The sequence below is a fragment of the Haliaeetus albicilla genome, chromosome 3 (genome assembly GCF_947461875.1).
Source record: "Haliaeetus albicilla chromosome 3, bHalAlb1.1, whole genome shotgun sequence".
NCBI classification, from domain to species: Eukaryota; Metazoa; Chordata; class Aves; order Accipitriformes; family Accipitridae; genus Haliaeetus; species Haliaeetus albicilla.
This window is the reverse complement of record NC_091485.1, coordinates 76,278,826-76,300,613: the sequence shown is the minus strand read 5'-3', so window position 1 is coordinate 76,300,613 and position 21,788 is coordinate 76,278,826. Positions and strand designations below refer to the sequence as shown.

The 21,788-nt window shown below is 51.6% G+C and overlaps 2 protein-coding genes across 13 annotated transcripts in view; both read left to right on the top strand.

The window, feature by feature from the left end:
- The window catches only part of EEF1D (eukaryotic translation elongation factor 1 delta), a 37,246-nt gene extending 25,395 nt beyond the window's left edge, over positions 1-11,851 (top strand). For 4 of the 10 annotated variants that reach the window (XM_069780189.1, XM_069780190.1, XM_069780191.1 and 1 more), the window contains 5 exons: positions 8,448-8,544; positions 8,803-8,906; positions 9,811-10,059; positions 10,725-10,919; positions 11,754-11,851. In XM_069780189.1, coding sequence (XP_069636290.1) covers positions 8,448-8,544; positions 8,803-8,906; positions 9,811-10,059; positions 10,725-10,919; positions 11,754-11,792 — 684 coding nt within the window. In that variant the 3' untranslated portion in view covers positions 11,793-11,851. Of the gene's footprint in view, positions 1-362; positions 435-7,158; positions 7,225-8,447; positions 8,545-8,802; positions 8,907-9,810; positions 10,060-10,724; positions 10,920-11,753 lie in introns of all 10 variants that reach the window. The other 6 variants (XM_069780187.1, XM_069780183.1, XM_069780185.1 and 3 more) reach the window with 2 other exon arrangements.
- A 3,100-nt stretch (positions 11,852-14,951) lies between these two features.
- Positions 14,952-21,156, top strand: NAPRT (nicotinate phosphoribosyltransferase). Of its 3 annotated transcripts, none has more exons than XM_069780181.1 (13): positions 14,952-15,180; positions 16,003-16,085; positions 16,237-16,319; positions 16,533-16,663; positions 16,741-16,856; positions 16,967-17,160; positions 17,380-17,520; positions 17,716-17,800; positions 18,125-18,205; positions 19,523-19,625; positions 19,714-19,871; positions 20,141-20,248; positions 20,423-21,156. In XM_069780181.1, exons 1-13 carry the CDS (start codon positions 14,994-14,996, stop codon positions 20,480-20,482), a joined length of 1,530 nt encoding a protein of 509 aa, XP_069636282.1. In that variant the 5' UTR covers positions 14,952-14,993; the 3' UTR covers positions 20,483-21,156. The 3 variants fall into 3 exon arrangements, with proteins under 3 accessions (XP_069636282.1, XP_069636281.1, XP_069636283.1); XM_069780180.1 differs by having other exon boundaries at positions 16,003-16,130; XM_069780182.1 differs by lacking the exon at positions 18,125-18,205 and having other exon boundaries at positions 16,003-16,130.
- The last annotated feature ends 632 nt before the right edge of the window (positions 21,157-21,788 follow it).

The following is a 21,788-nucleotide window of genomic DNA, read 5'->3' as shown; positions in this document are numbered from 1 at the left end:
AGGTAATACTACAAATAAAGGGCTGCCTAACGGTAGATCTCTAAGGAGTACTGAAGCGACTCCAAGCCTCTGCCTGTCTGGCAGCTGTCCAAACCGTTCAGGGTAACAATAGAGAATTTAAAAGCTCTTGACTGGATGATCTTCTGGACACGTGGCCTGATGTGACCAGGGATTGCAGTCGGTGCTGCTTGATTTAGAACCAATCCTTCTTGCAGCTAATTTTGCAATACTTGCTGAATCATTGGAAGGAACCCTCCCTGACTATCACCCCCCCCCTTTTTTTTTTTAACTTCCCTGACCAGTTTCCAATGTTTCATATTTTTTTTTTAAAAAAATCTTGGTTCTTTCTGCACTGTTTGCAGGAGAACGGAGCCAGCACGATCCTACGCGACATTGCCAGAGCCAGGGAGAATATCCAGAAATCGCTGGCCGGAGTGAGTACCCAAGCTCTCTCACCAGCTGGCTACCCGCAACCATTTTTAGCTGTGGTGCATCTCACAGAACTCCGTTGTGACCACTTCATAGATTGTGTGGCTTCTTATTTTTAAGTTAGAGGAGAAGACTAAGGTGTGCAGCGCTGTGTACTACCAGCATAGCTCCATCCAATCAAGAGCACCATTACTACTAGAGTGCATGCTGCTTACCTGCTTGCTAGCCTGCAGTGCTTTTTAAAACTAACTGGATTTGCATTAAAATTCTTCAGCTGTGCATTTCTTTTTTCTCCTGGTGGAATGTTCCAACAAGTCTTATCTAACAAGTTAGGAGTCACTGTTAAAATAACCTTGCTGGATAGCAAAGCACTGAGCTGCCAGCGGGAGTATGTATGTCTCTCTTGGGGTACGCTGAGCTGCCACCTTCTCTTTCCTGTTTTGCTTTCAGTTAGGGTATGTGCAAAAAAATGCTATCTTCCATCTGCTGCACCTAGGGAATTCAGCTTGGCTACTAGCTCTATGTCTGGACCATCCTGTAGAAGATCAGTAACATCCTTTCTGGAGGTGTTTTTGTGCTGATATGTACAGACAGCACTGTTAAAACTCTTTAACTTTTGAAGAGGAAGCTGAGATCTTAAATCAATGAGCAGACTGGTTTCATGGGTGAAGAAACTTCACAAAATACACCCTTGATTTCTTACCTCTGGAGTGGGACTGCTACACACCTGCACATATCTTCCATCTGAGGGTATCCATCCTTTATCTATATTGATTTGGCCTCATAACTCCCTCTTGGGGTATTTGACAACCTCAGTTTCTAGCTAGATCAGTACAATAACAGGGAATCGAGCCTTTCTCAAGGGGAATATTTCATATTCCTCCTTAACATAAGCAGAAAGGAGCCATACATGTAGGGTGAATGTGAAGAAGTTAGGCTAATTGCTTTCCCCGTGGTGGTCTCACTGTGCCTGTTGAACTCGACGGTACAAAAGCAGCTTCTGCCACCAGCTGCTCATGTGAGTGATCCAAGATGCTCAGTACTGCACTGGAAATGTGGAAGTGGATGCAGGAAGAATGGGGCAAATTTGACAAAAGAATGGTGGGAAAGGATTAAATTTGCTTTGGTTAGATTCAGTAGCCCTGAATACAGCATGGGAATCAATGGAAAGTTGGAACATCTTAGTAATATTAAAAACAAACCAAAACATGTTGAGTAAGAAAATACTTGGAAGTTTTCTAATGCTAGTTATTTCAGCCAACAGCATAGAGAATATTTCCCTGAACTGGCTCATTTAAGTTCTGATCTGAAATAATGTGTTTGGGCTTTCAGTAGAGACTATCAGCCCCTGTCAAAGACTTTTAGTTTGGACTTCAGTAAGGCAAATATGCAGGGAAATGAGCCCCCATCCCAGACAGGGTTGGAGAACCTTTTGCACAGTGTTAAATGCCCTTGGAAAGACCCTTTCAAACTGGGCAAGGTCTAGCATCAGCTGCTTCCTCCAAGACCTGCCTCCTTCAGGATCAGAGGCTGGATGTGGTGAGTAGGGACAGGAAACCTAAATAAAAATCACCTGGCAGTGCTGCTGGTTTGCCCTGAAGGCATATTCTCATTTTGCAGAATTGTCTGTCGTTTGCTAAAGATGAGGAGTTTCTTGCCCTGGCCTGTGACTCCTGTTAGCTTTTTTGTGTGAGAAGCATGTAAGTTTGGATTGTCCAGGTCCTGTCATGGGGAAGATTGGGAGAACTGGCAAAGCACCAGACGAAAGCCAGAACAGAAATTTGAGAATATGAAGTCCTTTGCACCCCTGTGGCACTTGTTGGGGTTAGTGCTGAATACAATTCATCTGCTGGATTATTTTTTTTTTCTTGCCGTGAAGAAAGCTTGGCGGGCTTGAGGATTTAAGGTCAGGACTTAGCCATAGGGCCTTAAAACTGGAATCTGGGGCATCACAAAAAGTGGATTGGGACTCTCCATTGAAGGCTTCAAGGAAAAGCATTGTGTTACTGCATGACTCTGTTAGGGGGAGCATTGTGCACCCTAATCTGCGTTGCGGTCAGGGGCACTCCATAATTTATCTAACCTAGAGCTGCCACTTTGCTCCCAAAATAGGCAGTGGCTTGGACAAGCAGAGCACATGGCAACAGTGACCTCCTCCTCCTTTCTGTTTTGTAATCCCGTTTAACTGATCGTGCCTTAGTCCGGCTTGTATGATATCCCAGAGAGCTCACCTTTCCAGTTTTTCCACACATTGCTGCATCTCTGCCCTGGAACCTGACGTGGTGAGCCATGGTCAGATCTTCTGCATTCGTGTGTGGGTTAGAAAGACTTGAGCTGCTGAGAAACAAGTCTGAAACATCAGCTTTTGTAGCTTCATTTCTGAAGGATCATCATTAGTCTTGGGCAGCCATGGCATAAAGCAGGCTTGACTTTAGAACATGCTTAAACTTTGTTTTTATGTTTCAGAAAGCCAAATTTGTACTGTCTGATCTACAGAATAATAGTGAAGCATGTTTTTACAGTCAGGATTTAGTCTTTCACCTGAACATGCAGAGTTATTATTGTCAGGAGTCTAAAGGGGGAGCAAGTGAAGAGTTGGCTCTTATAAGATGGGAAGATGGAAGATCAGTGTCTCTCTTCTGCTGTGAAATTCAGCCAAGGCTGATTTCAGATCTGCTTCAGCTGGATAGTGGTGTTCTGAAATGTGTGAATGAGCATTGGAAGGGTAGAGGCAGTGGTTTGTACCTCCCAAAGGAGGGTACAAAGCTCTGATGCTGGAAACATTTGTTTGCACATACCTTTCATCCCGCTTTGCATGGTCATCTCTGCTTTAAACAATCTCTCCAGTTGACATCTGCCTGATCGCTAATGCTTTCCTAGATGTAAAGTTGTTAACATGTGCAGTACTGCAGCTGGTGGCATTGAGACCACAGGTGGTGAGAGATCTTACAGCTGGGGACCTGAGACGTGGAAATGATTGACTTGCCTGAGATGATAAGCAAGTCCAACAGAGTGGGTGATTGAACTCTCACTTCCTACACTCTCCCTGGGGGCTGTAACGAAAGGGATGTTGTTGGGTAGGCGGCTGGTGTGGGAGTCTGAAGCTCTGTTATTCCCTTCTCTACCCAAGCTCCCTCTTACAAAGCCTCTGTATTTGTGCGTTTCCTGCGTGTGGGTTTCAAAGAAGAAAAGCTCCCAGAAAACCTCTGATCTTGCTAAAGTGTTTGGAGGCCACATTCAGAAACACATCTGTATTCAGGGAACGGTCACACCTTCTGTAGGAAACCAGCCAGGATCCATCCTGCTGGTCTTAGGCAGTGGAAAGCCTCTTCTAGTTCTTCAGCATCATTTCCCCACAGTTCAGTTTTGTGTATCTGACCGTGGCTAAACTTTCCATGTTCCCAGAGCTCAGGTAGACCGACCTGAAGGGAAGAGTGTTGTGTCTCTGCATGTGTGAAATAAGTTTATTTTTAGGATGAAGCTATGAGTGCTTTGTGAGCTCTAGACTGGAAAACCTACACATCAGATCTGTAACAGCGCTTGTAAAATCTGTGTGCTGTTCTTTGTAACTGGTTAACTCTAAGGGAAAATGGTTGATAACTCCAGATACTTCCTGTAGTAAGGGAAGTGCCAGCTTTCCAGCTGTGTCTGTTAGTTAGGCCTGATATACCAAGGGAAGAGTTCTTAGCTGTAGTTTTCCAGACAGATTTCTTTCAGCTGATATGTAAAAACGTAACATTGGCCAACTTTTTCTTCATTAGTCAGTGTTCTTGTCTCTGATTTTTTTTTTTAAGGTATGTTTTAGAGAGTCAAACTATAGAGAGGGCCAGATGTTGAAAGCGCTTTGGGGCTGAGGCTAGATTCTATTTTCTACCCTTCATAAGCAAGAAGTCCCAGGGGTTTAATTTGCTTAGATGATTAACTTTATATGCAGTCCTTGGTATGGTTCCAGGCTTGCTGAGTGCTTCTGCTATGCAAAATACTTTGAATAGGTTGCAGCACAGGTCAGTGTATCACTAATGTGGGTTCAGCACAAAAACTGTGGCTTAAGCTTAGAAAAAACAAAGGTTTTAAGAGCTCCATCTGTGAGACAATGTGCAGGAAGTGACTAAACTGATGCTCTGGAACTCCCCACCTTTGGAATTTTGAATTACTGTCCTTGATAAAATTCACAAACACTGTGTCAAGCTTCCTCTTAGCATAGTTGAGACAGAAGAGGAAATGGTGCTTGGCCGTGCAGAGGAAAAAACACACTGTAGGTAGTGTGTAGCTTAGGTTGGTGACCACATCTCTAAAAGCTTGAAAAATCCTTACCTTGGAGGAAAGCCCACAGTCTCATAAAGGCAACTTTTCCACAATTTTTGAAAGAGTGGCTTGACCACCTGCCAGAATTGGGAACTTGGTTCAGCGTTGTGCCTCTTATACTGTGCTTTACACAGGTTACAGGTTCCCAAAGGATGGCTGGCCCGGTTTGTGAAGACCTTTAATCTCTTGTTTGCTTGAGCTTGGGGCAGGCAACCCCTCTCTTCTTGCCAGCAAGAGATGGCTGTGCTCAGGCTCACCCTGCCCTGGGGTTGCCCAGGACTAACAAGTAATGTCTGAATTGCACAGGGTGTTGATTTAAATGCTATGTGCCATGTCTGAGCACTGTGAACCCCTGCCTTGTCGTAAACCTTCCTTTTAAACAGGTGTGAAAAATACAGCATGGAGGAGCAAGTGAATCTGGGTTTAGGATTAGTTTAGCACATGTAATATGCTGAATCTGTTTGGCCAGGTGCACAATGCTGAACTATGCACATGAATTTTGTGGGTGTTTAACCTGTAGATGCATCCAGGTTGTTAATTAATCTTGCCATTTCTGCAGAGACCTCATTAGCAACTTGCAGCTGAGAAATCCTGGAGGTGAGATGACTCTCTACGGAGTCACCCAGATATCTGTGCTGCAGCTCCTTGAGCGCCTGTGCTACCTGTATTACAGCATACTGATGGGCAGGCGCATACTTGAATGCCTCACTGAGGATGCTGACTCTCCTCTGGGCTTCATTATCTGTATTTGCAACCTTAATGTCATCTCACCTGCAGGCTCAATATAAGCTAGCAAAGGAAGGGTGCAAAGGGAAGGAATTTGTGCATTGTAGAGCTCTGTCTTGCTCTGTGCAATTCCCTGGGTACTACACAAAGCTTTACAAACAGCACTTGACAGCAATATACAGCTAGATTTGTATCCTGGTATTTTCTACTACTCAAAAGGTCTGTTGAAATAACAAAATGTCATTTTTCCATGCTCTTCCATGTTGAGAACAGCTTCATGCAGAGCAGAGTATTTCAAAGTCCTCTCACCTTGCTCTTGCAAGCCATAGCTACAGCCTTTTTGGGGAAAATGACCGTGATTTTCTCAAACTCTTCCCCTAAATGACACAACCACACAAGGCTGGCAGGTTCTTCTTGAGCTGGAGGCCTCCTGCCAAGCTGTAGATGTTTTTCGTGTGGGACTACAGGGAGGAGTAGTGCTGACCTATTCTGTGTGTGAGTCCAGGATGGCAGCTGGCGAGCGTGGAGGTAGATGGTACTGCCTCAATTTAGATTTCTCATCTTTGAGGGGTTGTTACTAACAGGGAGGAGAAATGTGGAGGCACAGCTGGCTTCTGTGGCAAATGCTTCCACTAAACCTGAGAGTCAGAGTTTAAAAGCAGGCTGTTCTGCAGCACCGAATAGGCATAAACATCTTGCAGTGTCTTGAATGTCCGTGGTCGTGCGCAGGATAGCCACTTGTTAGGGCAAACGCAGAGCCTGCTGAAACACTTCAGCATTTGGCTTGAAAATGTGACTAGGGCTTCAAACTGCCAAATACCTGTGGTGCTTGCTGCTTAGCTGAATCAGCAGGCTGCTTTTGGAAAAAAAACCCCAGCTGTGCATGTCTTTGCAGGTGACGCAGCTCCTGTGTTTGATCTGGAGTCAAAGCAAGAAGTGCTTTTTCAAGGAGCAGGGATGGATGTGACTATTGCCAGAATTCACTTTTTCACTGAGTTAACTTAGACCTTGGCCCTGATGATGTAACTAGAACAGGAGGAGGTCAGGCAACGAGTTCATCGGAGCTTTAATTTTTGTCCTTGGTGCATAAGGCTAAGGGCTAGCCTGGTGTGATTAGCCCATTGTGGCTAGCAGCCTCTGTTCTTGGTGGTGCATGTGAGGATGGAAGCCCATGCAGGGGTCTCATCAAGTTGTTAGTTCAGATGGGTGTTGTGTTGCTTTACTCCTCTCTAGGAGAGATGCATTAGTGGTAATTGCGGACTTACTAAGAGTCTTGGTAACTTCACGTGCGTTTCTGCATCTGTCAGGTATTAGGTTTTGTCTAATGACAGGAGAACCAGCTGAGACTGTGGTGTGTGCCATAGTAATGCATGCACATGCTTCACCTCTGATTTTACAGATGGGAAGATGACTGAGACCATGCTCTAGACATCTCAGTCTAGTTCTGCTACCCAGCTGCGTGACCTTTCTGCTGGCACTGAGATGTTTAACAAGAAGATGGCAGAGTTCATGGATAAATGTTTCTGTGCAGGCTTTGTTCAGTGTGTAGTTGGTGTGAGGCTGTATCTCGTTGCTTGACGATTTGTCCTGCATGTGGATCTGCTTCCTGCACTTGAAATGCCTCTTCCAGCATGAGTGAAATCCTTTTCCATCTTCCATTTTGAACCAAACGTCCCCCAAACCTTTTGCCCTTTGCAGCAGAAGACAGTTCGTAGTAAAGAAGCTCCTTCTGCCCGTCACAAGAGGCAGTCAGGCCGCTCAACTGTAAGTCACCTGCGCACGGATGGATCTGGTTGTGTGATTTGAGAGGACGTTGTAGGGCAAGGATGGCCCTGCCTCGGAGAGATGGACTAAGTTCTCCTTCCTTATGATGAGAAGCATTTGTCCTTTGGCACGTGCTTGTAGCTCACCCTATGTCATAGGATCTTCTACCAGGGCATTTAGGTCTCCCAGCTTGGTGTCGGGGGACTGCAGATCTTCACTCGCGTTCCTGAGCCTGCGTCTACCGCAAAGACTGCGTCGGAGATTGAGTTCATGGTGCTTTTGACCTCTGGTCCCTGGCCCTTTTTGGGTGGGCGGAGAAGGGTCTCTTTGACCTTCCTGCTAGGAGCAGCTCACACAGTTCCATGTGTCTCCCAGGGCTGGGCATCCTGAGACCTGCTTTCTATGTGCCCCATATTCCTCTCTGTTCATCTTAACCCCCGTATTCCCCGCTCTTCATTTTAAGTGACTGCTGAGACCTCAGACTCATGTCAACTGCAGCCAAGAACCATGTTATAATTATATGCAGGGTGCACTTTAGAGAGTATAAATTACTTCCTCTATTGTTGTATTCAATTATAAATGACACAAAGCAAAGCACGAAGGCCTGTTACTTTTCTTTCCCTTTGCTGATTTGAATTTATAGATAAGGGCCTCCTTAAAAATAATGAAAGCTCTTTTTTTTTGCTGTTAAATACTTTTGAAGCTGGATCAGTATAATTGCTCCCTCAGGATGTGTTAAAGTAGGTTTAAGTTGTTTTGAGAGGAATTAAAGGCTGGGCTGGGGAAGGTGGGAGTATAGAAATGCCGGGATCTCTTTCCAGCTTTCACAGTGACTTGCTGTGTGACGTTAGGCGAGTCACTTCTGTGCTCTGTGCCTCAATTTTGTCTGTAAGACGAGACCAGCTGCCCCATTTAAGGGGTTTAGTGTGAAACTTTCAAAACTTTTTGTGTGTTTAGTGGCAGTCTGTGATCTGAGACTGCAAAGAATTACTTTATCCTTTGGTCATCAGTGCCCACTGAAATTTCTTCAGACATGTTCCATGCTTCATTCTATAAGGCTAGTATATTCTTTTTATAAAGCCTTTAGAGAAAATGTCCTTGTTCTTAGATTAGCTCTCAAATTTTCTTCTTCCCTGAAGGCATGACTCTGCTTTGCTTCACTGAACCACTGAGTTTGGGACTAGGTTGACAGATTTGATTCATCTTAGTTTTCCTTGTTGCAGAGTGCAAGCACAACCTCTTCTGGGCCTGCTGGTGACCAAAATGAACTCCTTTCCAGAATTTCTCACCTGGAGGTAGAAAATCAAAACCTTCGCAGTGGTAAGTAGGAGAATCTTGTGGCATGAAAGCAAAACTGGATGGGGTCCTGCTTCTGTGGGGTGTATCCCTTACAGACTTTGTCTGTCGCCAGGTGAGCACATGCCAGTGTCTTGATCAGAGCTTTGCAGGCTTCCCTCTGGCTGGGGCAACTGGTGGTTTTAAAGCTCACTTTGAGCAGAAGCAAATTTCTCCTGACTTGAGAGCTGATGCAGGGCCTACAAGATAAGGTTCTTTCCCCCTCCCCTCCTCTCCTCGCAGTTGTTGCAGACCTTCAGATGGCCATCTTCAAGTTGGAAAGCCGCCTGAATGCTCTGGAAAAGTCATCTACCTCCCACCAGCCCTCACCAGTTCCTCCAACCCAGGTGAGCCTTGACAAAGTGCTGTTCTTGAATGCTTCACAGTCACAAAGTGCCAAGCTACTTCGGAGGTCTCCTGGCTGTCTACTGAGGATGGAGAAATGCTCATAGTTAAGATGAGTTTGCAGCTTTTCCAGCAGTTTTGGCAGCTGCCTCATCATCTTTCCCGGATAGTACATGTAGAGAGGAGTGTTCTGCCCTAAGACCAGCAAAGAAGCTACGCTAGAGATTTCAGCTAGGGAGAAGTGGTGGAGATCTATGCAAGTTGGAGTTAATATGTACTTGATTAGCATTTAGCCCATGGTGCTGTGAGTTTCTTAGCACATATCAAATAAAATGCCACTTCGTTACAATAGATAAGCAGAATTGGTGACCCTTTTTTTAACAAATGTCCCGTATAAGAATGTATTCAATTTAATTTAAGAGAAAGCTCTGTGGGAGCTGAACGCATGACACCGATTTGATTGATTCTTGTCATAGCTTGGAAGATGTGTTACCGGTGGTGCTGGTGGTCTCTGCAGTAAGCCTACAGAATGCATAGGCCCCTCTTCATGCTAGGGGAAGACGCTTGGTTGCATTCCCAACTGCTGTCCCACTCAGACTCTTATGGTATAGATATCCTGAGTCCTTAGGAGAAGGATCAGCTCTTGGGTACATGGTGTTTTTTGCTCTAGGAATCAAGTATGGCCATGCTGGGCCAGTTCAAAGGTCCACCTGGTCAAATGTCCTATTTTGATGGCCAATAGCTGATTCGTCAGACAAATCACATGGTGTGAGCCATGTTCACTGTTGTGAGCAATGTGGACTTTTGTTCCTGAGCTTCTCTTGAGTGCTGCTCTGATTCAACTTCAGGTTAATCTTCTCCCCCTTTTCCTTTATGCAAACTTGAATGCCTGTCACCCCAATGAAGAAAGTTGAACCATTCAGTGTTCCCTCCAAGAAAGTGGAGCTCCCATCTGCTTCACCAGCAAAGAAAGTCGAGCCAGCTGCTGCAGAAGAAGATGATGATGATGACATTGACCTTTTTGGTAGTGACGATGAAGAGGAAGACCAAGAGGCTGCCAAAGTCCGGGAGGAGAGACTGCGTCAGTACGCAGAGAAGAAGGCCAAGAAACCGGGTCTTATTGCCAAGTCTTCTATCCTTCTGGATGTGAAGCCAGTGAGTAACTGAAGTGGGGGAGCTCCTGACTGAGGCTGTATGTCTTGTGCTGCAGGAGGCTGTAAATCATCTCACTTGCACATCTGGGTGGACTGGTGAAGATAGGACCTGCAGATTTCCAAACAAGGGGTTGGAGCGAGGTGGGATATTGCAGCTGGGATCTGTAGCCTTTGCCCTGCTCCTTGCACCGTGGCAAGTGCAGGCTGTAATCTGAGGTTCCCCTGACCAGGACTAGCCCTTTTCTTTGAAGAAAGGACAGATAATAAATGTCCTAAAGATGGGAATAAACCTGTCTTTGTCAAATTGTCATGGTAGAACAAAAACTCTGGGCTGGTTAGTGCTCAGAGAGATGCCCTTGGTAACAATCACTTTAAAATGAGCACTCTAAAGTAGTTGTGTTGCTGCAGGAAGAATCCCCCTTGTATGTGCAGTGCCTATAGGTAGAATCAAAACAGCATGCTGTGCGGCATTGCTGCAAAGTTAGATTTAGCTTGGCTGACCCATCAGCTAATTCTGATGAGAATAGTAGCCAAGAAAGGGCAGCCTTGGATCAGCTGAAATGTGCTGAGAAGGAGTAGCGTTGAATTTTAAGTCACTGGGTACCTCTTGGGGCTAATGGTGATCTCTAGAAAAACACTTAAAGTTCATACTTCATGCTTTTGCAGTGGGATGATGAGACTGACATGGCAAAGATGGAGGAGTGCGTCCGGTCCATCCACATGGATGGGTTGGTGTGGGGAGCCTCCAAGCTGGTCCCAGTAGGCTATGGCATTAAGAAGCTCCAAATCCAGTGTGTAGTGGAAGATGACAAAGTTGGGACAGACATCCTGGAGGAGGAGATCACCAAGTTTGAAGACTACGTAAGTCTTGCGGCAAACTGTGTAATGCTGGGTGGTGCCTGACCTGCAGGGTCATTTGTAACTAATGTTCATTTGCAGATTTTGGCAAACTTGGATTTTTAAAAGAAAACCACATGGAATTGATGGTGTTTGCCTGCTGAGACACTTGAATATTTAAATATCTTTTTTTTTTTTTTTTTTTTAAGGCTGGCTGATGCAGATACATTGCAGACATTTTTAGAGCCATTTTGCAGGCTCTTGCTGCTCATCCAGCTCCCACTGACTGTTACTTTGGGGAACCTCTGCTTTTACACTGCTCTGGGCAGCACCAGAGCAGACACGCAGTGTTTCACCTTGGTGGCTGGGGCTGGAGGAGATGTCTCCATTCCCATCCTTCCTCCTTCCATGGAAATGGTAGCAGGAGCTCCAGCCCTGTGCCAGGTGATATGCAGGCTCAGTAATGGTCCCAGTCTCGCTGTTGGGAGAGCAGCAGGCCAGATAACCTGCTTTTGTTGTTCTTCTTTGCCTACTCTTTTGCTTATATTTAGGGTAAATCAGGAACTTTAATGTTGCTAGAAACTCTTAGTATCATGTTCTTCGTAGGCTGGACTGTCTAAAGATTTGTGCCGTAACTAGCACAGCACAATGTCCTGTTGTGAGGAATGTTAAATACATCCTTAAAGGTCAACTTACCACAGCCGGGGAGCTGGCCTAAGAGACCTGGGCCATGCTTGATCTGTTTGAGTATCGCTAGTGCATGCTGTTAAGAAATCCCCGATGTGAGTGCTTTCTTCATGGTGAGTATGTCTGAAAACACCTTGGTGACCTTTAGCTGCTGCTTTTGTTCTCTTTCAGGTGCAGAGCGTTGACATTGCTGCTTTCAACAAGATCTAGAAGCAAAACTGTATCCCTTCTGAAACTGTTAACTAATAAAGATCAAGACTGAGAGTGCAGATTGGATGATGTTTTTCTCTGCCAAGTGCAACTTCTCCGAAGTGATTTGTTGGGAGACTTTGCGATATTTCCCTTCCTTGTTCCCTTCATAAAAGGAAAGGCCTTGACATGGGTGACCTGCATTTCTGGGTTGGAATTGAAGGTCTGGGTGGCATCCTGTCCAAATAGCCTGTGCTAAGGGTGTTTGCAGTCACCTTTCCCAAGGTAGAGACCCCAGTCAGTCTCTACAAAAAAAAACCAACAACCAAACAACAGGATGAATCACTGGGAAGCATCCAGAAATTGCTGGTTTGGGGCTGAATTTCTTCTCTCTTTTCCCCTTGCTGCTCCTGATATCCTGCACAGGTCACTTCAGCTGATCATTTTGTTTGTTAGGAGCCAGGGCTCTCCTGAGTGTGGCCTGTGGAAAGGGGAGGTGGTGTTTCTAACCGTAGGCACATGTGGTCTGTTGTGGTGCCAGAGCCCGAGCTCCGGGCTCAAGTCACACAGGGCCAACACCGAGCGAACGGGAAGCGCCCTGGGGTTGTGCTGCAAGCACTGGACGAAGCCGCAGCAGCGCCCAGCCTGGGCAGTACGCAACAGCTGAATGACGATGACTCCAGCACCAGCTTTCGTGGCTGCGCGTGGTGCCCTGTGCATGATGTGCAGGTGCCCAGGGAACCTGGTGTTAAGTGGTGCCCTGCATGTGCAGTGCCTGGTGCAGGTATGTCTGGGGCCTGGCTGCCCTGTGCCCAGTGTCCCCTTTGGGGTTGCTGCACGTGGTTCCTGCTGTGCACGCTGTCCCTTGCCCCGATGTTGGTGTGTCCCTTGTACCACCCGTGCCCATGCCCCGTACACCATGTACCTGGTGTCCTGTGTACCCCTTGCCTTTCTCTGGTCTGTGTCTCGGTGTCCTCCTGTGTGCTGTTCCCCCTGTGCCATGTGTCCATTAAGCCACCAACATCCCATGTGCCTGCTGCCACAGGTGCCCAGTGTGCCATGTGCCTGGTACTGGGGATGCTACGTGTCCTGTGTGTCCGGTGTCCTGGGTATCCAGTGTCCCATCTGCCTGGTGTCCCATGCGTTGTCATCCCCAGAGTCCCTGGTGTTCTGGGTGCTGTCACAGCCGTGGCCATGTGTGCCTGGTGCTGGCTGTGCCGTGTCCCATATGAGTGCTACTGTGCCCTGTATGCTGCCATCCCTGGTGTCCTGTGCCCTGTCCCCCCTGTGTGCTGCCATCCCTCTGTGTCCCCTGTATGCTGTTGTCCCTGTGCCCTGTGTCCCCTTTGTGCTGCCGTCCCTGGTGCTCTTGTCCCACAAATGGGGTTCCTTTACCCGGTGTGCAAGCCAATAACACACAGGGTTGAGGTATTTTCAAATTAATTTCATTGATGTGTGTGAACAGGTGCCTGTCTCAAGGCAGCACACCCTTGTCTCAAAAATTCTCATATTTATACACTTAACTAGTACATATTCATTGTTATTTTCCTCAATGATTGGTTGTTCTTTGCCACTCATGTAAATTAGTGTGCAGACTCTGTCTTCTTCATTGTCTGCTTTTGAGTAGGTAGTATCATTTACGTAGGTGGTCAATGAGTCGGTGGTCCGATATCCCCCTGTAAGAATTACCTTTTACCTACTTCTTTCCTAATCCAGGCAGTTCCAAGTGTTTCTTCAAGGTTTATTGACCAGACCACACTCCATTACCTTTTCTGACATGAACATAAAAGTGCCATTGTCTCTAATAGTTCCTAAACCCCAAATCATGTCTAGTTATTGTTTCCCTAGTTTAAATATTAACTGATGCAGGCTGTACACATGACTTTAGCAGCTCCCTGGTTCTTTCAATCGTATTACACATACTAATTGATAACAGTGCCACGTGGCCCCTGTGTGGTGCTATCCTTGGTGCCATGTGTGCCCTGGTGTCCTTTGTCCCCTGTGTGCTGCTGTCCCTGGTCCCGTGTGTGTCCTGTGTCCCCTGTTGCCCCCTCCCCCCCTGTGTGCTGCCGTCCCTGGTGCCATCTGTGTCCCCTGTTCTTGCCACCCCTGGTGCCCTGTGTCGTCCCCCTGTGTGCTGCCATCACCGGTACTAGATGTGTCCTGTTTGCTTCTGTCCCCCATGTGCTGCCATCCCCGTGTGTCCTCTGTCCGCTGCCATCCCCGGTGCCATGTGTGTCCTGTGTCCCCTGTTGTCCCCCCCCCCGTGTGCTGCCATCCCCGGTGCCATCCGTGTCCCCTGTTCCTGCCACCCCTGGTGCCATGTGAGTCCTTTGTCCCCCATGTGCTGCCATCCCTTGTGTCCTTTGTCCCCTGTGTGCTGCCATCCCCAGTGCCATGTGTGTCCTGTGTCCCCTCTCCCCCCCATGTGCTGCCATCCCCGTGTGTCCTTTGTCCCCCATGTGCTGCCGTCCCTGTGTCCTGTGTGTTGCCATCCCCGTGTCCTTTGTCCCCATGTGCTGCCATCCCTGTGTGCCCCGTGTCCCCTGTGTCCCGCCATCCCTGTGTGTCCCGTGTCCTGTGTGCTGCAGTCCCCATGTCCCTGTGTGCTGCCGTCCCCATGTGTCCTGTGTCCCCCATGTGCTGCCATCCCCGTGTGTCCTTTGTCCCCTGTGTCCCACCATCCCTGTGCCCCGTGTGCTGCCATCCCCGTGTGTCTTGTGTCCTCTGTGTCCCACCATCCCCGTGTGTCCTTTGTCCCCCGTGTGCTGCCATCCCTGTGTGTCCTGTTTCCCCTGTGTCCTGCCATCCCCGTGTGTCCTTTGTCCCCTGTGTGCTGCCATCCCTGTGTGTCCTGTTTCCCCCGTGTGCCGCCATCCCCGTGTGTCCTGTGCCCTCTGTGTCCCACCATCCCTGTCCCCGTGTGTCCTTTGTCCCCCGTGTGCTGCTGTCCCCGTGTGCTGCCATCCCTGTGTGCCCCGTGTCCCCCGTGTGCCGCCATCCCCGCGTGTCCTGTGTCCCCCGTGTCCCGCCATCCCTGTGCCCCATGTCCCCCGTGTGCTGCCATCCCCGTGTCCCCCGTGTCCCTTACACCCCCCCTTTCACCCCCCCCACTCCCCGCCCCGTCCCTCCCCCTCCCCGCCCCGTGTCCGCCCGTGTCCGTGTCCCCCCCCACCCCCCCGCCGCCTCTCCCAGGCTGCCCCGCGGCTTTTCGGCGGGGCCATGGCGCCGCTGACCGACTTTTACCAACTGACCATGGCCTACGGGCACTGGCGGGCCGGGCGGCATCGCCTCCCCGCCGCCGCCGAGCTCTTCTTTCGCCGCGGTCCGTTCCGCGGAGCCTTCGCGCTGGCGGCCGGCCTGGCCGAAGGGCTGCGCTGCCTTCGCGCTTTCCGCTTCTCCGCCGCCGGTGGGTGTGGGGGGGAGGGGCACGGGGAGAGGGGACCCCCGGGAGTCCTTCGAGGGGACCTTGGTGGGGGGGAGAGACAGCGCTTGGGGGGGACCTGGGGGACAAGGGAACCCCCCCGCAGGGGGACTGAAGGGGGACAGGGAGATCTCTGAGAGGGGATGGAGGGGGGGGACACGTGGCCAGCCCTCAGGGAAACTTGGGGGACACCCTTCAGGGCAGTGCTCCCACGGACGGACCCTCAGGGAAACTTGGGGGACACTCTCCGGGACAGTTCTATGGATGGACCCTCAAGGGAAACTTGGGGAACACCCTCCAGGAGGACAGTGCTCCCATGGATGGACCCTCAGGGTAACTTGGGGGACACCCTCCAGGACAGTTCTCCTATGGATGGACCCTCAAGGGAAACTTGGGGAACACCCTCCAGGAGGACAGTGCTCCCATGGATGGACCCTCAGGGTAACTTGGGGGACATCCTCCAGGACAGTTCTCCCATGGATGTACCCTCAGGGAAACTTGAGGGACACCCTCTGGGACAGTTCTCCCATGGACGGACCCTCAAGGGAAGCTTGGGGGACACCCTCCAGGAGGACAGTGCTCCCATGGACGGACCCTCAGAGGGGACCACGGTACCTTCCCAGGGCTGGGGTAGCCCCTACCTCACCCCGTCTCTCTCTCTCTCTCTCTGGGGTGGAGGGTGAAGTGAGGAGCCCCCCACCCGCAAGCCATCACCTGTCCCTGGCACGGGAGGTTCGGTCCCTCCAGCCCGACCTGTGTCGCAGGGGGACCACCGGCCCCAGTTCCCACTGAGCTCTGCCCTTGCAGACGTCGCCTACCTGCGCTCCGTCCTGCCCAGCACCACGGAGGACGCCTTCTTCGATTACCTGGCCACCCTGGACGCCTCGGAGGTGACCGTCTCCGCCGTGCCGGAGGGCTCTGTCGTCTTCGCCAGGGTGGGACGCGCTCGGTACCCTCCCCTGCTTTGGAGGGGCTGCGGGACTGTTGGCTCCCACGTCCCCGGGGAGGACAGGGACGTCACCGCCTGGCTGTCCCCCACAGGTGCCGTTCCTGCAGGTGAAGGGGCCGCTGCTGGTGGTGCAGCTGCTGGAGACCATGTTGCTGTGCCTGGTCAACTACGCCAGGTAGGGACATGTCCTGCTCTGGTCCCCCAGCTGCCAGGGACCACATCGGTCTCCACTGTGCCAAACCCTCCAAGTCCCACGGTGGTCCCTGCCACGACTCCGCGCATCGGCTGCGGTCGAGCGGAGAGGGTCCCGGAGCCCCCCGCTACCCTTAGCTGTGTGCTGGCTCCATGCTCAGCCCGGCTTGACATGACCTGTCCCTTCCTCCCCCAGCCTGGTGGCCACAAACGCCGCTCGCTTCCGATTCCTTGCCGGTCCGGATATGAAGCTGATGGAGATCGGGCTCCGTCGCGCTCAGGGGCCGGACGGTGCTCTTTCGGCCTCCAAGTACTCCTACATTGGGGGTGAGTGCTGCCCTGTGGTGCCCCACGGCACCGCGGCCGCGCCGTCACCCGTATGTGTCCCCTGTCCCTCCTCGCAGGCTTCGACTGCACCAGCAATGTCTTGGCGGGGAAGCTCTATGGCATCCCAGTACGCGGCACTATCGCCCACTCCTTCGTTATGTCCTTCACCTCGCTGGAGGAGGTGCAGCCCCGGGTGAGCGTCACCGCGGGCAGGGGATGGGGATGGGATGCTCTGCCCGTGGCCGCGCTCCCGGCGCCGTGGAGGATGCCACGGGGTGTGCAAAGCCCATGTCCTTCGGGCAGGAGCTGCTGCCGCTGGCAGGAGGAGAGCCGGTGGATCTCCCGGCCCTGGCCAAGTCGTTGCTGCAGCAGGTATGTGAGCTGCTGCAGATCCCCCCCGAGAAAACGAACCGGGGCGAGCTGGCCGCCTTCGTGTCCTACGCCATCTCCTTCCCGCATGACTTCCAGGGGCTGCTGGACACGTACTGCGTCAGGAGGTGAGAACGCCAGGTCTGTCCCCACCACGGGGCGGCTTTGCCACTGTGGCGGAGGGGGGGGGGGCGGTGCATCCCTCCTCGCTTGGTGGCGTTGAAGCAGGGACGTTTCCCCCTGGCAGCATTCCCATGCTTCGCTGTTGCCTGATGCAGGGCTTGGATCTGCCCTGGGTCCCTGTCCCACCAGACAAGGGACGCTAACCCTCTCCTCGCCCGTGCCAGGAGCGGCTTGCCGAACTTCTGCGCCGTGGCGCTGGCCCTGCACCAACTGGGGTACCGGGCCGTCGGGGTACGCCTGGACAGCGGGGACCTGGCCCAGCAGTCCAAGGAGATCCGCCGAGTGTTCCGAGCCTGCGGTGCTCAGTGAGTTCCCCCACCAAGCCTGGCTTGGCTGCCACCGGTCCCCGGCTTCCCCACCTTGGGCACCCAGCACCTCCTCCTGCTGGGGTGGGAGCCCTCGTGGCTTGGGGGGGATGCTGCAAGCAGAGTCATGGGTCCCTCCCCCCCCCCCCAAACCCCTGCACCCCCTCCCTTGCTCACTCTCCTGCCCCTCGCCAGCTTCCAGGTGCCCTGGTTTGAGACCATCCCCATCGCCGTCAGCAACGACATCAGCGAGCAGAGCCTGGAGGAGTTCATCCGGGAGGTGAGGTAGCTGTTGTCGTGTCTGAGACGTTACCTTGGCTTTTGCTGGTGCTGCTGAGGTTTTGGGGTGTGTGGGGTGGACGTGAGAGTCATCTGGGACTTTCTCCCTGGGTGAGAACAGAGAAGAGTTTCTAGGCTGGGAAAAAAAAAAAATAGGAAAAAAAAAAATAAAAGGCTTTTGGGTGGGACAGATGGACAGACAGAAACCGGGCACCTTTGGGCAGAGCATCCTCTGACCTGCCCGGTGGCTCTGGTTTTGGCCTGGGCTTAAAAACCAGTGGTAGGGCTGGGCTGTTGATGGCCGCTGTCTTCTCTGCTGCACCAGGGGAGCGAGATTGATATGATCGGCGTCGGGACGAACCTGGTGACATGTCCCCTGCAGCCATCGCTGGGCTGTGTTTACAAGGTAGTGGTGGCAGCAGCTCTCTGCCTTGCTTGGCTTGTGGGGCACGGGGCTCCTTGGCTTCTCCCAGGCTTTGCATGGCTGGGGCTGCGCAGCAAAGGGGGATCCAGCCCTAAGGGACAAAGCTGCGAGGCCAATATCATCAAATCATTGAATGGTTTGGGTCTGAAGGGACCTTTGAAGATCATCCCGTCCAACCTCCCTGCCATGCATGGACAAGGACATCTTCCACTAGACCAGGTTGCTCAAAGCCCCATCCAACCTGGCCTTGAACACTTTCCAGGGATGGGGCATCCACGACTTCTCTGGGCAACCTGGTCCAGTGCCTCACCGCCCTCATCTTAACAAATTTCTTCTTTACAGCCAATCTGTATCTAACCTTTCAGTTTAAAACCATTATCCCTTATCTGGTCACTACAGGCCTTGGTAAAAATTCTCTGTCTTTCTTAGAAGCCCCCTTTCTATATTGAAAGGCCACAAGAAGGTCTCCCTGGAGCCTTTTCTTCTCCAGGTTGAACAACCCCAACTCTCTCAGCCTTTCTCCATAGCAGAGGTGTTCCAGCAGGCTGATCGTTTTCCTGGCCCTCCTCTGGACCTGATCCAACAGGTCCACGTCTGTCTTGTACTGGGGACCCCAGAGCTGGACGCAGTGCTCCAGGGGGGGTCTCACCTGGTCGGAGCAGAGGGGCAGAATCCCCTCCCTTGACCTGCTGGTCACACTGCTCTGGATGCAGCCCAGGATACGGTTGGCTTTCTGGGCTGTGAGTGCCCATTGCTGGCTCATGTCCTATTTTTCACCCCTTAATACCCCCAAGTCCTTCTTTGCAGGGCTGCTCTCAATCCCTCGATCCCCAGTCTGCGTTGATACTGGGGATTGTGCCAACCCAGGTGCAGGACCTTGCACTTGGCCTTCTTGAACTTCATGAAGTTCACCTGGGCCCTGTTCTCCAGCCTGTCAAGGTCCCTCTGGATGGCATCCCTTCCCTCAAGGGAATCAACTGCACCACTCGGCTGGTGTTACCTGCAAATTTGCTGAGGGGGCACTCAATCCCACCAGCTATGGGCTCCTTGCAAATAGTGTTCATGAGACTACTGTAACAAGAAGCTTGCAAGCAGGAGGAGGCAGGATGTCCAACTTTGGGGGGGTTTGAGGGATTATTTTTTTTTATGATTTATTCAGTTGGTTTGCATCAGCAGTCTTCCCAGCACGCGGGGCCACACATAGAGAACACAGAGCTCGGCATGGTCTTCAGCACTGGCATGAGCTTGTGCATGTGACAAAAATAAGATGTCCATCCTCTTCACCTCTTTGTCCTACAGCTGGTGGAGGTCAATGGCTCCCCACGCATGAAGCTCACAGAAGATGAGGAGAAGATGACGATCCCAGGGATTAAGACAATCTATCGGCTCTATGATGCTGCTGGTGAGTTGGGACACCCTTGCCATGGTGCTGCCCTGTTGACCTGCATCCCCGATGTCCCCCACTGGCCCTTAACCTGGCACTCCTGCAGGTCACCCCTTCATGGACCTCATGGCCCTGGAGGAGGAGCCCTCGCCCAGCGCAGGACAGGAGCTGGCGATCCGTGTCCTGGGGCGGCTTGGTGAGACCAGCAAGGTTGTACCCACCACTGTGGAGCCCCTCCATCGCACGTACTTCAGAGATGGCCAGGTCAGGGGCGGCTCTGCCTTCTGGTGCTGGTGTGTCCTCCTCCCATGTTGGGTGAAGGAGCAAGCCAGGGTGGTGGTGTCTTGGCAGTAATGTCAGGATCAAAGGGTTAAACCCCAATGTTTCCTTGCATCTGAGCTGTTCCCTGCCCCAAAAAGTGCCACCCTGGACGCAGTGGCATTGGAGTCCAACCTGGAGCTGGCTTGTTGGGGATTTGGGCTGGGTGGCCGGCTCCCCACATGGGACATAATCACGCATCTCCATCCCTGCAGGTGTGTGAGCCGCTGCCCAGCTTGCCAGAAGTGAGGAGCCACGCGCAGGTGTCTCTCAGCCTGCTCAGCCCCGCTCACCGCCGACTCCATGAGCCACAGCCCTACCCGGTATGTCCACTGCTTGCCAGGCACCATCGGTACACACCCGGGAACCTTGCCCGGCTCCGGTGGCCTGAGCAAAGCCAGGGTGGCTGCACCACGGAGCTGCAGCGGCGCGCGGATATGGGGCTGCAGTCCCCCCGGGGAGCGCATGCTCACCGTCCCTTCTCTCTCCGGTGCCAGGTGGCCGTGACGGAGAGGCTGCACAACCTCCTCACCGAGCTGCGGCAGGTCACCCAGTGAGGTGGTCCCAGTTGCCCTCCACACTGCGCTAGCCCACACTGGGCACAGCCCTGCTTGGGGCTACCTCTTCTTCCGCGCTCTTTTGAAGACGAAGTGACTAATTGGGAATTAATGGTTCTAATGACGTTGCTGCTGCGTGGTGCTAATCCGAGGACCCTGCAGGAACTGGAAGAGCACCCTGCGGTCCCAGTAGCAAAGCTGGGCACAGAGGGATGGGGCAGGCAGAGCTGGGAGGCAGCTGTCCCCGCGTCCTCTGGAAGCAACGGTCCTTCCCTGTCCGCCTCGGTGGCCCTACCAACTCTGTGCCTTCTGCTGTGGCAGCACTGCCTGCCTCGGTGGCCGTGCCAGCCCTGCACCTTCACTGGTGGCAGCCCATGCCGAAGCTCCTCGGTGGCACTAGAGACCAAGCCTTGAATGCACAAGAAGGTGCCTGCCGTGGAGCCTATTCCCCAACCCACGTCCTGTGGGACATCTGTGGCAGATGGACGTTGCCCTTCCTAGTCTAGGCTTTGGCTCTCTGGCCACATTTCATCTCTTTCCATTTTCTATGCGTTCCCTGGGACACGGAGGCCGGCTCCAGGCTGATGCCTATGCTCTCTAACCTGATGTTCATAGAAGCAGTGTGGCACTAACCCCCGCAACTAGCTTCATCCTAAGCAAAAAAACCCACAAAATAAAGGCCTTTAGCCACTATGGCTACAGCCACACCATGTTTAATTCAACGTCCTTCATTTCACTTCATGGTTTATGACTGAATAAAGTTGGAATGAAAAAGAAAGTGTTGACCCATGGCAGGATCTGGGGGTGGCCCTAATGACCCTAATTCCAGTGAAAACCCCTTTGTAGCTCCACTGGGGGTAGGTCTCATGCCTAAGCAATGATGGTTTGAAGGCTTTATCAAAACAGGGTCAAGAAAAGTTGTTGCATGGAATGGGAAAAAAACCTGCACAGACTGAATCTTCTCCGAGACAGGTGTATTTTCTCTTAATCCTGCCCAAATCTGTAACAGGGAGATAGTAAATCCTTTTCCCCTGAGCTTGTAGAATGCACAGACCTGGAATTGAGCCACCCATCAGAAAGGTGCAGTAAGGGAGGGGAAGAGGGAAATCCCAGGTGAGATGCACCTGCACATCCCCAGGCACCAACCCCGCAGCTGTGTTGCACAGCCTCCCAGGAACAGCAGTGGTTTAGCTCTTGTTTAGATCTTTGCAACACATATTGATGGGGGAAAAAAATGAAAAGAGCTTAACAAAGCATGGCCTGATGGTCTTTTGTTTCTAAAAAAACCCAAGAGGCTGGAGGTCCC

Bases quoted from the DNA above. Each gene is read 5' to 3' on its own strand.
- NAPRT (XM_069780180.1), top strand. From the start codon at position 14,994: ATGGCGCCGCTGACCGACTTTTACCAACTGACCATGGCCTACGGGCAC. The intron at 16,320-16,532 runs GTAGGGACATGT...TTCCTCCCCCAG, and splicing joins TGCCTGGTCAACTACGCCAG to CCTGGTGGCCACAAACGCCG. The intron at 19,872-20,140 runs GTCAGGGGCGGC...CCATCCCTGCAG, and splicing joins CGTACTTCAGAGATGGCCAG to GTGTGTGAGCCGCTGCCCAG.